At 38.3% G+C, this 14,026-nt stretch overlaps 1 protein-coding gene across 1 annotated transcript; it reads right to left on the bottom strand.

Annotated features, from left to right (window-relative positions):
* Positions 1 to 2,768: 2,768 nt before the first annotated feature.
* Positions 2,769 to 14,026, bottom strand: scarb2c (scavenger receptor class B, member 2c). Its single transcript, XM_084571640.1, has 12 exons — positions 13,849 to 14,026; positions 13,027 to 13,184; positions 11,884 to 12,028; positions 10,942 to 11,133; positions 10,717 to 10,808; positions 9,926 to 10,045; positions 9,320 to 9,498; positions 9,025 to 9,143; positions 6,905 to 6,981; positions 5,891 to 5,942; positions 4,918 to 5,070; positions 2,769 to 4,468 (listed from the first exon to the last, which is right to left on the bottom strand). Exons 1-12 carry the CDS (start codon positions 13,969 to 13,971, stop codon positions 4,430 to 4,432), a joined length of 1,449 nt encoding a protein of 482 aa, XP_084427766.1. The 5' UTR covers positions 13,972 to 14,026; the 3' UTR covers positions 2,769 to 4,429.

Raw genomic sequence — 14,026 nt, 5'->3', positions numbered from 1 at the left:
TATGATAAAAGTTTGACACTGACCAGTTTCTTTTCATTGTTCACACAGACTGGCAGTATGCATGTACGATTATTTGAAATTAATCATTTTTTATTTTATTTTATTTCGGCTTTTGTTGGAAAAGTGGAGGTAGATGAGATAAAGTTTATCCCCTGGTCGGTCACCAAAGCACCTATATTCAGCTGTACCAGAAAAATAAAACTGAATACAATAAGTTGTCAAAAAACTCTAAAAGTATTTCTCATTTTTAACAATGAAGTTGTTTTTTCAAGTTCACTGAAAGCGTATCAAGAACTGTGAGGAATAATTTAATTTGTGTTTTGTGTTTTACAGTTGAAAAAGAATATGTATAGTACATTTGAATATTTACATTGTTTACAATATGTACAAATAAATAAATAATAATAACATGAACCAATAAACTCAGAGCGCCTCACAAACTTTGCATGAATATTTATATTGAGTTCAGATTATACAGCCTGTCTGGTCATGGTCAGAGTTTACAGCTTTGTTTTGCTGCAGTGCCAGATCAGATGAATTAGCGGAAGGCACAGAGTCTCCAGGACATCCCGGATAACACGTCTTCGACTCAAGCCGGAATATTAAAGCGAGAATTTCAGGCGAGGTTGATTTAGAGGCAGGTAGATTTGGTCCATAAGGTAGATGTTTGTTTTGCAGGCGGCCAATCTGACCGAGTTGTGTTTTTTTGTCTCTTCTTCATGTGATGTTCCAGAAGGAGCAAACATTTTTCCTGTAAAGATAAGATTTATTGCCATGTCATTACTCTGACTTTGTGCATGCCTTGCAAAATACACGTGGACACAACACAGCACAGAGATTGCATACAGTGTAAAATCTATAAAAAAACAGTTTTGTTTACTGTCCTATCAGTTTTATATTGCTGGGAAAGCATTTGAGGAAAAACACATTTTCACTTAATTGCCTTTAAAGTAGCAAATGAATTGTATTTTAAGTATTATTTTCTAAAAGTTGTCAAAAGTTTAGGCTTAAAAATGACTGGAAAGCTCTACTATACCTGCAGTATTTAGTGCCACACTCAGAGTTATCCCTGCAGCTGGTGCCAACAGGTTTCATACTGTTCCAGCGCCACAGCAGAGACCGTTTGGTCCGCTGGATCAAACCATTCCAGTCGTTGTTTAAAGGCATTGAATTGACCTGCAAAGGTAGAGACAAGATCCTTTAACACCACAAAATATCAAAACCACACGAGAGACAAAGTAAACATTCCTGTACAGGACATAAACATTCACATAAACATTTACTTGCCTGGGTGAAGCATATCAGAGACAGGACAACCGAAAGGATGATGATTTTTTCCTGAAGAGTGTTCATCCTTTCGCAGATGAAGCTCAAAGGACCCGCTGTTCGGTGACGGGTTTGGTGGTGTGTCGCTTGCTACTTGTATTAAAGGTTTTAATTGGGCTGGGAGGAGTCACCCTATGACTGGTTCACTAATTTGTTGCTTTAATGACGAAGGCTGAGCTGTTTGGCAGATGGAGCTGCAAATCTCTTGCTCAGTGGTATTTATCAGTTTTTATATTGAGACCTAAAGTCAAAGTTTATCTGGGGAGATCCAAAGTACACTTTAACCTGGAAATTGAGGACAATTCCACGTCGGAGGTATCTTACGGTAACGGTATGTGTGCCATGATTCAACCGTTTACTTCCCCCTTGTTGTCTGCTGGGTTGAACAAAATCAGGTGAAAGTCAGTGTGAATACAGTGTATTCAGTGTTTGAGTATTTTTGTCTTTCACTATATGCTTTCTTTACACCAGTATAAATAAATATTTTAAATTAATTCTTCGTGGTATCTTACACTTACTGGAATTTGTATTATTATTTTTTTTTTTAAATGAAAATTTAAAAAAAATGCAGACGGGTCATCCTGCACCCGGGGGCGTGTCCTAACTTTGCATCTAATCAAACACCTTCTTGAATTTTCTTCCAACCCCCTTGGGGAATGGGGCAGCCTGCCTACCTCTCTTTTACAGACATATTGGATGAACAGAAGAAACTTGCACTCCCCTGGCTTTGGGGACTTTAAAGCAAATACTAAATACTAAAAGTAGGGATATGTACTGGTTAGTTTAGCTTAGAATAAACATGGAAGCAGAGGGAAACAGCTAACCTGGCTTTGATAAAAGTGGAAAAGAAAATCCAGTACATATCAACATCTTTAAACCATACATGGTGTTTCTCAGTATTTTTGCCTGGCAACATTACTTACGTAAAACAACTGATCTTGTTACAGGCCTTATTTACTGACTAGCTGCTTCCTGACCTTACGCTAAGATAAAGTGCAGAATATTCTCGACTCAAGTGAGACAGTAAATAAGCACACTGTGTGTCATTAAGTCCTAAAAACCAATACGCAAAACAAAACGTGAGCCGTCTCTCACATGAACAGTTATATTTCAAGCAGAACGTCTGATAAAGTATTTAACATGCAGCTTTACTTCTACAATAAACCAGCAGCATCAACATAAAACGGTTAACATTATAACAGTCTCAAAGTACTAAACAAACAAGCAGTTATGCTACTCGACAAAACATCTCTTCCTCATTACTTGATTAAAGGATAACTTGACGGAGAAGTTTGTTTACTTGTGAAGAACTTAACTATACAACTTAGGTGTAAAACATTAAAAAAGGTAATGTAAAAAACTGTGGGTGAGGAGTTAGAAGGAAGTTACTACTTACCATAGCTTGCTCTTCATACAATCCTTAAGCTAGTAGCCTACATTAGCCACTGCTAGCATACATGCTATGATACATGCTATGCAGTCGCACTGTGGGTAACAAAGGTGCCAAAACATGTAGGATGAGCTCTCTTTTGAAAGATATAATTTTATTAGGAAGTAGGGCCAAATGTAATCTGTCTTTAAAAATGTACCAAAAAAACAAAAACAAAAGCCCCAAACAGGTTTGAGGGTAAAGTGTTTAAACACAAACGAATAAAAAAAATCTGTACCACATGCCCTGAATTTCGCCACAAAGCGAGTCAGTTTTATTGGTGAACTCTGCACAACACAGAAAGAGCAAGTAAGTAATGATTCAGCACTTGATCAAATTATGGATGACCTGCGAACACGCCTTCAGGACACCAAAGCAAATTCATTAAAGCAGACGAGACAATGTGCAAACGGTTACAGATATGACCTATAGAGATTATGTAAACAGTGATTACATGTAGAGTTCTGATCCGACTATAGAGTAGTAGTGTAAACAAGATCACTTACATAGAAAACGCACAAAACGAACATATTGCTCGTGGATAGTGGTTACATAGATTGCAGCATTGCACATTATAAAGCCATTCTGAGTAGTGCTGGACAGAAGATAGATTTAAGAGAACATCTAAACAGCCATAGCCCAAGAGAAAAACTATGGTTTTACCACCGAGCCTTCAATAAAGTCAGAAAATACAATCATAAAAAATAGACAAACAGGTTAAAAATTCAAACACAATTTTCTTTCTTCCTAAATACTTATTAGTAGTGTCACTGAAGTTGCTCATACATTGATTTTAGAGCTATAAGTAGAAATTATATATAATTTAAAGTTTGTGACAAGTACTGGAATTAAGGGAAAGAAAATATCCTGGTGGGCTTCAAACCATCTAGACATCACAACTGGCAAAAAGTTGTCCCTTTATCCTGCTACCTGCTGAGGAATACTGCTTGGCTCCTGTTCCACTTTACACACATGCACCCATACCGTAGGCGTGTTGGGTCTGGCTACAAGAACACCGTTTTAAAATGAAGCTGATCCACATCACACTTCATGCACCAAGACGCTGAGACAAAAGTCCAAACTAAAATCTTCAACTGAGATATTCTCAGCATTATTTTACGTTAAAAAAAAGCTTTTTAGGCAAATATTGTTATTTACATTAAAAAAAAATGAAACATTCAGTCAGCTGTCACTTTGCGCAGCTCAACTTTTGTCACTTTGCTAGAGTTTGTTCTACTTAAAGCAAACTCAAAGTGACATTTATCTTTCAGTTGTTGCACTCTCAAGCGCACTCAGAAACCCTGCAGTAACACACACAAATATGGCTATGGTCGAATAAGAGCATAGTGTTATTCCGCTTATATTCCTGGAGGTTTGATTTGCTCAGACTAAGCGGACTCTCCAAGACAAATTTGATTTGGCAAGTATTCAGTTAAGGTTATCTCAATCCCAACCTCGGTTTTGTTTCCCCCCAAACCTAGTAAACAACACAAAAACAGCACACCGTCCTCTTCAGTTTGTTTCCTTAAACAAATAACATATAAAACTATTAAAAAGTTGATTCTGGTGATCAGTGGAAGCTGTTACTTGGGGATTTATGGAGGAAATGTTAGACCCATTGAAACGTTATGCTGCAAACACAGCAGTCTTTGTCCTTTCACGTCCTCTTGGGCGCTATGATGAGAGTAGCGGCTGTCGTTCAGCAGTAGTGCTCTGAAAGATGAACATTTAACATATTTAATGCTGAGCAATTAACAAGTTTTTGTGATGAGAAATAGCTGCTATATAAAATAACTTATATTGTTGTTTAATCAGACAGAAATGTAAAATATTGTCAAGTCTAATTTCCATACATGAAGATTTTGCGCTTTTCTGTGTTTGTATTATTTTATTGCAATTAAAAATCTAGGAGCCTGGAAGGATGAACAGATTCACTGACAGAAAAATAAGACGAACAGCCTCTGATTGGTTTTAGGACTATCCAAAAGGCGTGCAGAGATGTTTTTATTCCTTCCTTACGCCCTACAATGAAATCTTAATGACATGTACCAGACTCCATTTGGCTATAACAGAGTAAATCTATAGGATTTCAAGGCCTTTCATACATGTTTTAACAGTTCACAGACAATAGGTTGCAGCTCTAATGACGTCACAACACTCACCTCAGGGACTTTCTGTCGACACATCAAGAGCATGAAGATTACTCCCAGAAGAAGGCCGAGACCAATCAGTATGAAGGGAATGTTCTCCACGACATTTTTGTCCAAGACGATCATCTGCAGCTTCTTGGCTGAGGCGTCGTCAATGAGGGCGCTCTGACAAGATGATGAAGGACGAGGGAAATGTAAGAAAACAATTAACAAAAAATACATGCTAGCTTGTCTGTGGGCAAAACGGTGAACTTTGCTATTTTAGTTTATAAAGCGGCACGTAGCTACTGAGATAATTTACTTTGAATTTACATTCATGCATTGATTTTGAATTTCCAATTATATCTGAAACATGGGATCTCTCCTATCAAGTTATGTCGTCTAAAGTTCAGATTGACTTTGAACCTCCTACACTAGAATTTCCTTAGGATCTCTGTTAAGATATCAAAGGATCATTTGAAAAGACGAGTGTAGCTGCTTTGCCTTCATCTCCAAACAGTTATGCAAGACCGAACAGACCTGAACTCCAGACTTTTAACTTAACAGACACCGTTTCATAAATATATCACAACCTGAACCATCCAACAGGACTGCCTTATTACAACATAAACACAGACATTTGTTTTAAGGTGGGCCAACTAGCCTCATTTTCAAAGGACTGAATCCAGCAGTGGTACGTTTACGACAGACAGACGTACTGAGTGTGAACGAGATCATTAAAAGTTATCATTGCAGTTATATTTTATATATACGTATATATATATAGAATAGAACAGCATAGAATAGAATGTCTTTATTGTCATTGTACAAGTACAACAAAACTAAGGTGACTTAAGGTCCCCCTTTTTATTTCTTTATTGTTTGAGTTGTTCAGTGCGATTATGGCTCTTGCAAGCTATTTCTCAGTCTGATATTAAATTGATGGGGATTTCTGATCTGCATACTGAGACAAATAAGGTGTGTTTGTGTGTGTGCGTGTTTGTACCTCATTGAGATAAACCACTGGGAAGACCACCGTTTTCACGTTTCCTGTTTCACTGAAGGAAAAAAATATAAATATAAAACAATGTTTTTCTGTAGTCATAATCTTCCAAACACGTCTCTTTGAGGTAGTGAACACTTTCATTACCTCACAGAAAACGAAATAAAATAATGGAGGCTATATTAAAATGCTTTGTATTAGCTTTAAAGTATGTCACAAAGCAAAGAACTGTGCCCTGTTGATAACAAACGCCCGAACTGCAACGGTTCACAATTAATATCACAGTTGTATCGTTTCTGAGTTTATTCTTGCACAAATGAGCCAACACTTGGATGACTGAAAGTTTCCATTTAAACTGAGGTGGAGCTGTCTTGTCACAAACTCAGCGAAAGTCTTGGAGATGAGCAAAAAATCAGTTGCATAATAAAGTAAAATCCCTTGCTTCGGACAGCACTGCTTAGCAAATTAAGGAATTAGGAAAACATGCTTCCTTATCAACAGGAGACTTAAACTTCCACCACAGGATCAAAATCCATGCTAAGCATCAGAAACTGAAAGCCCTGGTAGTAGTTTGCAAAACTACTCAGAATCCAAAGCACATTATCTCATCTGTCAAACATAGTGTTGTTTCTGTCACGGCTTGGGTGTGTTTGTTATAAACTGGAACGAGATGTATTCATTCATCATTTTACTGGACCTTAATGATCAACACCAGACTGAAGGCGGAGAGACCCCACAACAACAGCTGAATATAATATTTGTTATTTTATTTCAATGCCGTGTCGATGCAAGTGAGCCTGGCTGTCCAAAAGTCCACTCATAAAGATGATGGTGGCATAATTGCAGCACAGTTATCTCACTGGCAAGCCTTCGCAGAAATGGCTAGTCATATAGATATTGAAGCTAAAGCTGAATCCAATACAGGGACGGTGAGATTTACGAAACACACACACACACAAAAAAAAAAGATTCAACTGTTGAGTAACAGAAGACTGATGGTTAACATGAGCAGCTTACCTGCTGAACCTGTCCATTTTCTCCACATAGACATTAATCTGGAGACGCTTCGCTGCTTGCATTACGATTCCTGTTAGCTGCAAAACAGAATTAAACTTTGTTAGGAACACAAACGAAACACACACCCAGCTACTCCTGATTCATGAACGTCTGTGCCTGATTATTAAATCGTCAGCATCAAGCAGCACATATTGTCCAGAATTATTTTATTATTTTCAAGATCTTCATGGCGCAAATGCAATGTCTGTGAAGATTCTCAATCATCCAGGTCATGATATATCCAAAACAAAGGAACCTGGACTTTTCTTGAAGTCTTCTTAGAGATATTTTAACACTCATCCAACTGGATTTTCCAGTTCTGAATCTGAACAAACTGGAAACAGAACCGAAGAAGCCACTTGGATATAGGTTTGTTTGTTTTAGCTTTGTTTTAGATGCCTAATACAGTGTTAGGATTCATTACATAATACTATCAAGGAGGCATTTAAGGGGTCCAAAATTCATTCTGCAGCATGACAACAACCTCAGATGAACAGCTAGACAACCCTACAGCCTCTATCTCAACATTATCTCAAAAGTTTCAACCTACTTGCGATTCATTTCCTTTTCTCCGTTTACTGCATTTTGTATGACACGATGCAACTGAAAAATCAAAATGATTTGCAGCATTTTTATTGTGAACCTCTGCACAGTACTGCTGTAACAGCAATGTTAAAGGCATGCACCTTTGTTGCAGGTAAAAATATCTCTGAAGCAGGCAGTGAAGGTGGTAGTGTTGAGGGCATCACGACCCAGCAGTTATAGCAGACGTTACAGGACTTTGATCTGTCTCAATATATCATGCAGTGGCACAACGATGATTACAGTATGGGACGGAGGATAAACAGGGAAAACAGTAGCTTGTTTACTGGTTCAAAGACTCCTTTTGAACTAACGATCCCGCCGCCTGAGATCTGGGCGTAGATGCGTATGTGACTTAGTATGTCATAGTTTTATGCTGGGTTTTTATCTTTAATGATCATGCATGACAGCTAATTTCTCAATTTGATCACCTGAGAGCTAGGCTTCAGTTCACTAGAGAAATTATACAACTGCGGACTTTAAAAATAGAAATGCTTAGAGAACAGTTCAAAACAGACAACGTTTGTCTCATAATGAACTCATTTGTAATTACACAGTTTGTATCTTTGTGCTTTCTTGCAGTAATTAAAGTAGATAAACGTAATAAATGTTATGGATTAAAAGCAATTTGTTATCTACTATTTTCTACAGTTATTAGGAGATATTCTTTGACAGGTGGACTGTTACGAAATCATTTACAGTATCTTCTCTTTGCTTTCGTCTTGGGGTCTCACAAAACACTAGAAACGATTTTCATTCAGTTCGTGTCCCTTTATCAAAGATTTACTACAGCCCCTAACCAAGTTATTACAGTGTTAGTCAAGATAAGAGCTGTCAGGGCTTATCTTTTGTGACAGCTCCGTACCATGTACTGCTGCTTTAATCTTTAACCACTGCTTCCAACAGAAGCTCTGACCCATGGTTAACCTGTGACTAACATTCACAGGGCTGAGAGAGAGAGAGCTCACCATCTAGTGGTGGTTTAATACCAGACACAATCAAATAAAGGCCTGCCCCCAAATACATCGTAGCGACGGTGCCCGTCTTATAACGTGCATCCTTAAAAAAAGCATAATGTACACTTCTGCTATCTTATTTTGTGAACTTAAACTTGCCATTTCCAATGCTTTGCTGTTCTGGGTTACTCATCGAAAGTATTACTGTCCCATTTTATTTTATAAGAGGGCTTTTACTGACAATAAAAGCCCTCTTTTAAAATGAAGGCTTTCTGTCCACTGAATCACTAAAGGGCTTTTACTTTGAAAAGGTTACAGAGCTTGTTGAGTTTTTATTAACATTGTAAAGCAGCAGCTTTAACAGGGCAAATGACAGCAGATTTGCAATAAAATTTACTGAAGTTATAATTATCAAAAAGAGGCAAGTAGAAAGAAAGGGGTTCCTCTAGCCTTCTTCAAACAGAGGTCTGTCACCTTCTGTAGCTGAGGTAAATAAAGGCCCTTGATAGTGTTTGAGGAAATATGACTAGTTGCAATACCTACCGGATGGATATCAATGGTCGTCTGGTGCTGCTCCTTGTCAGGTTTCATGCCAAACACATCCTGAACAAACTTCTCATCTGCCTGGTAGAAGTGTGGTGAAGACATTACGATGGGAGCTCCTGAACACACAAAAGATTCAACGAGAACAAGATTAAACCAAACCGATTCAGAAAAAGAGCCAAGACTGGATTGCCCTCACGTTAAATCAGCTCTGCAGAGAACATCTGCTTGAGTGGCACAATGTAACATTGCCTTATTTGTTTCATTCAGACCAGCTGCTTGAGGCATTTCCCACCTTGTTTACATCCGCTGACATTCAGCACACCGGAGCCCTGGCAATTACCAGCAGGCACGCAAAAGCCTGCATTATCTGGGTTGACAGTCGCGTTGGCGAACACCTCGGCGGGGGGAACGAATCGATACCCAGGGATCCCCTTCACTGTCACATCTTTGTCATACAGAGCGTACAGGGACCTATGAAACAGAGTCACATGGTGGTTAACTTTTGGCGGCAAAAACGCATTTATTGTAAGCTGATTTACTGGAAAGCACAAAATGTTTCAAAGGTTGAGTTGACGGCCTCATAAACCTTGGCTGTACTTTCAAAACCACAGCCAGCAGTTGGCTGACCTGTATGTGAATGCACAACAAATCAACAAAGAGGGCTTATATTTTTGGTTAACAGTGGCCTCATTCAAGAGGCCAACACAGGCTAAAGTGGAAGCCTTAATCAAATATCCAGACCTGGATAATGCTGAGGATGACTAAGGAGGGAGCATTTCACTAGTTAACTCAAGCCAGGAGCATGACACCAGAAAATTATGTGTAAGGCAAAAAAATCCACATTATCATAAACAAGTCTTTTAAGCCAATACTAGAAACACTCTCTCACTTCACTCACCTGCAAAGGTCAGAGGAGAACATGTAGAGCATCTCATTCTTGGTGATGACTGGGTGGAAAAAGGCGCCGTTGGTTCCGTTGATCATGTTGCATTCCTCAGATGTCCACCAACTCAATGACCTACATGCATATACAGAAAACTTCAAATTAATGCTTTCATGTGCATCATGTGCCATGTGTTTTTTTTTTTAAAAGATGTGCGGTTTTTATGTATTGACCAGCATCAAACCACTTCCTCATTTTTTCTTGGCAGGCTAAAAGACTGGTACTCTACTTGCTTTTAAAAGTATGTAAACAGGCTTCCAGTAGATGTACAGCAATCCTCTGGAAATGTGTGTATTTCTCAAAACTACTTCTTACAGCACAGTGTTAGATATGAAAACATAAACTCAAACAGTCTGAGTCGTTTAGGTTTAAAAGAAAGGCACAGATGATAGAAAGACATGGATAACTGAGGCTAGTCTTGGGCCAGTGAGTGACTGTTCTTTACTGCCTCAGATAAGGAGTTGACTAAGCTAAATATTGAATCTAAATACTATCATCTTTACATAGATAGGGTCGCGAACAGTGTCCTATCAGCTGTGATACAACAATGGCAAGAAACATCTGCAGGAAACTCTCATTTTTCTTGCCCACGTGTTATCAAACAGATGCAACTAGCCTTGATCACGATCCATTGTGGCACTGATAAAATCACTTGTTACGATCATACCTAAAGTGCATGTGATCAGTGATTCTCAGTGATTGGATTTAAGGAGAGATAGCTCATTGCAATGATTTGGAAAAGTGACCTTTCATTGTTCCATGTGTCCACTCTAGCAAAGTCCTTGTAGTTCTGTTCACCAGTGAAGAACACATACTGTCCATCGTTTGAAGCATTGTTCTGTAAAGAAAATAAGGAATCGCATCAATGCAGGAATACAAGAAACCCCCTAAATGTCCTACTTGATTCTTCACAAATGCATGCACTGTATTAATAGTCTGTACAGAGTATACAATAAATACTTAAATGAGACCTTATAGAAGAGTCCGAAAACCTCATCCAGGTCACGTTGGAACTTTTTCAGGCTTGCAAGGAGGCTATCGTCATATCCCCACAGAAGCTCTCCCACTGTGCGGGTGGTGAAGAGGCCTGTGTTAAGGTATTTCATGAGGGAGGAGATAATATTGGCGTAAAACGCGTGGTCCTTAAATTTCTCCATCACCGTCTGCCAAGAGAAAGAAGGAGAGGGTTGCCAGGTAAAAGAATCAATCATTTATCTAAATAATACATAAAAACCTCATCAAGTTTATGTAAACCTTAATCAGATATGTTTAAACTCAGCCATCCCCAATTCCTAACGTTTAATCCCAGTAAACATTCCTTGTCTAAGGTCAGTCTGGATCACTACTTTATTTTAAAAATGTGAAATATATATAAAAAAGACTTATTTCAACTTTTCTCTTGCATCATATTCCCATTGAGGAATAAGTTTACGTTCTCTTATATTACTTTATGGTGGCATTTCCTTTAAATTATTGTAACTTGGGTAAGAACTGTTGTAACTGAGTCAGGTTTGTGGGCCTCATACACAGTTTTGCCTTTTTCAGTTCTGCCCACAGATTTTCAAGTGGACTGAGGTCAGGGCTTTGTGATGGCCACTCCAATACCTTCTTTGTCCTCAAGACATTTGCCACAAGTTTGGAAGTATGCTTGGGGCCATTGTCCATTTGGAAGACCCATTTGCTTTAACATCTTGGCTGAAGTTGCTTAAATATATCCACATAATCTTCCTTCCTCATGATTTTATCTATCGCACCAGTCTCCTCCTGCCATAATCAATATCTATTGCTTTAATAATAGATATTTTATGGCCGTTTCCTCCAGTGATGTACTTCGATATCACAAAAACACAGCTTCTTTGCTATGCTGCTGTTTGATAAAATGAATAATTAATGCATAAATGAATAATACTCACCACGGCAGGGATGTTAACCGTCCTGATGAGGTCACTCTCTGGACCTCGGGACATGTTACGCTCGAAAATGTAGGTTTTAGGGTTTACAGCTGCTACTTTAGTGCCATTATCCAGGAACTCCACCTGCTCCATAGGCCGGTACTCTCTGAGGAGAAAAATATATCAGTCAATTTAAGGTCATATTCTGACACGCCACAAAGCTGCAGCGATATGTAAGTTTGTTCTCTAATTTTCATGTTCAGTATTCAATATAATATTACATTAGCATCATTTGAATGTTTTATGAGATTCAACAGCTTACTGTATTAGTGTAAAGAATTTCGGTCAACAAAGATAAGAAAACAATCAGCTGTGTGTGAAGACAAATACCAAAGCTGGATTGACAGGATAAACTGAACTTTAGCATGGACTGGGTGAGTAAGTGGATCACAAGGTTGGTTCAGTAACGCTGAGTGGACACAATAAAAGCTGTTTTTGGCAGAAAGAGAAGGATGTCTAAATATTTGCAATTATGCAATTCTTACATCTCAGCTGTGTTTGCTCTTGTTGAGAGTGGACAGACACACAGATGCACTAATATGTTTAACTTTAAGAAAAGAAAAAAGTTATGGGAGAATCACGTGGTTTACAGTAGAAGTTGAAAAATCTGAATTTAAGGAAATAAACAAGATGAGCGGAGGTGACTCGGCTTTTCTAAACCTAAATCTTGTATGATTATTTTTGTAACTCAACTTGAATAACCCAAAAAAGCAGTCTGTGGTCAGGGCCTTTAAGGACTGCATCTTCATAAGATTTGTTATCATCCTCAATATTTCCTAAGATTGCCGTCCTCTGGTCTAAACTGCTCTTCATGTTTGCTCTCTTTACACTCCTTTGTCTCCATCCATGCCCGTTGAAGAGACAAGGTTCTGCCTCCATTGTCACATACATTTGTTGAATATCATACAAAGGCCTAAGGCTGACTCACCAAAACTGTTCATTCATTCTCTTAATGCCTTTCTTTGTGTTTAGACAAATACGATAATCAGCTTCTTGGCAAGCCAACCCGACAGTTGACAGATTTTGTTCCCATTATTTGTGCGATTTGTCATTTGTACATTCAGGAAATGAATGAAGAAACCAAGCCTCCTATTCCTGTTTCACCTGTATGTATATGGCCCAATCTCCACCACAGCCGGCCTTTCACCCAGCAGCACCTCCTCGGGATTTGTGAGATTGAAGAAGTAAAACTGCATGTAGATATGTGCCGGTGGATTCTCCCAGGCCTCAAACGTGTCTGTGCCGTTTTTTAAAACCACTTCCTAAAAGGGACAAAGGGCAGTGGGTTAAAAAATGTGTGACTTGACCCAAATAGCTGATGATAAGTTGCCTCACATCACATGACAGACGGCGGTGTTGCACACACATGCTGCAAGTGGTAAAATGACATTTACTTAAGATTAGAGTAAGCTGGGGATATCAAAGCACAATTATTCTTGTGGAAACGGTTGTGTAATATTGTAAGATATGCAATATTGACAGATATGAATTACACTAAAACACATTACTTGGAGGCAGGTTGTTTCAGGAGTTTTATTGTTAAGTTAAAATGACAGCAAAAAAAATGATCAACAATGAACAACACACATTTAAAACACATTTAAGCTTAAAAACTGACATAATAACAACAGAAATAACAACAATGATAATAATAATAACGGAACTGCTAGAAATATATATATTTTTTTAAAACTTGGTAAACGCACGTAGCAATAGATGGTGCTATGGGTCACGCTAAATCCTTTATAATCTTTTGTAAATAAGATAAATTCAGCAACATCTTCATAATGAAACTTAAAGGCTATAAAAAGACAGGCTGTATTTGTTGTCTTGTCCAGTTAAGCTAAGTAAGCTAACATTAGCCGCCACCAAAACGTTAGCTTATCTAACGTTAGAGCTTATAAATAGCCCAAACAAGATGCTTACCTTTTTAACCACCGACTGTAGAAGATGTGGAAACACGCTGGACAAAACCAGAGAAATGCCGAGGATCAATAGTATAATTGAAAAGGCTCCGGTGCCGTAAATGCAACATGATTTCAGTAGCATGATGACAATGCAACAGACTGACAGTAGTGATGGGCCGTGACTGTTTTTGTTTTGA

This window comes from Chelon labrosus (genome assembly GCF_963514085.1).
Source record: "Chelon labrosus genome assembly, chromosome: 22".
Classification (NCBI taxonomy): Eukaryota; Metazoa; Chordata; class Actinopteri; order Mugiliformes; family Mugilidae; genus Chelon; species Chelon labrosus.
This window is presented reverse-complemented; position numbering and strand designations above follow the sequence as displayed.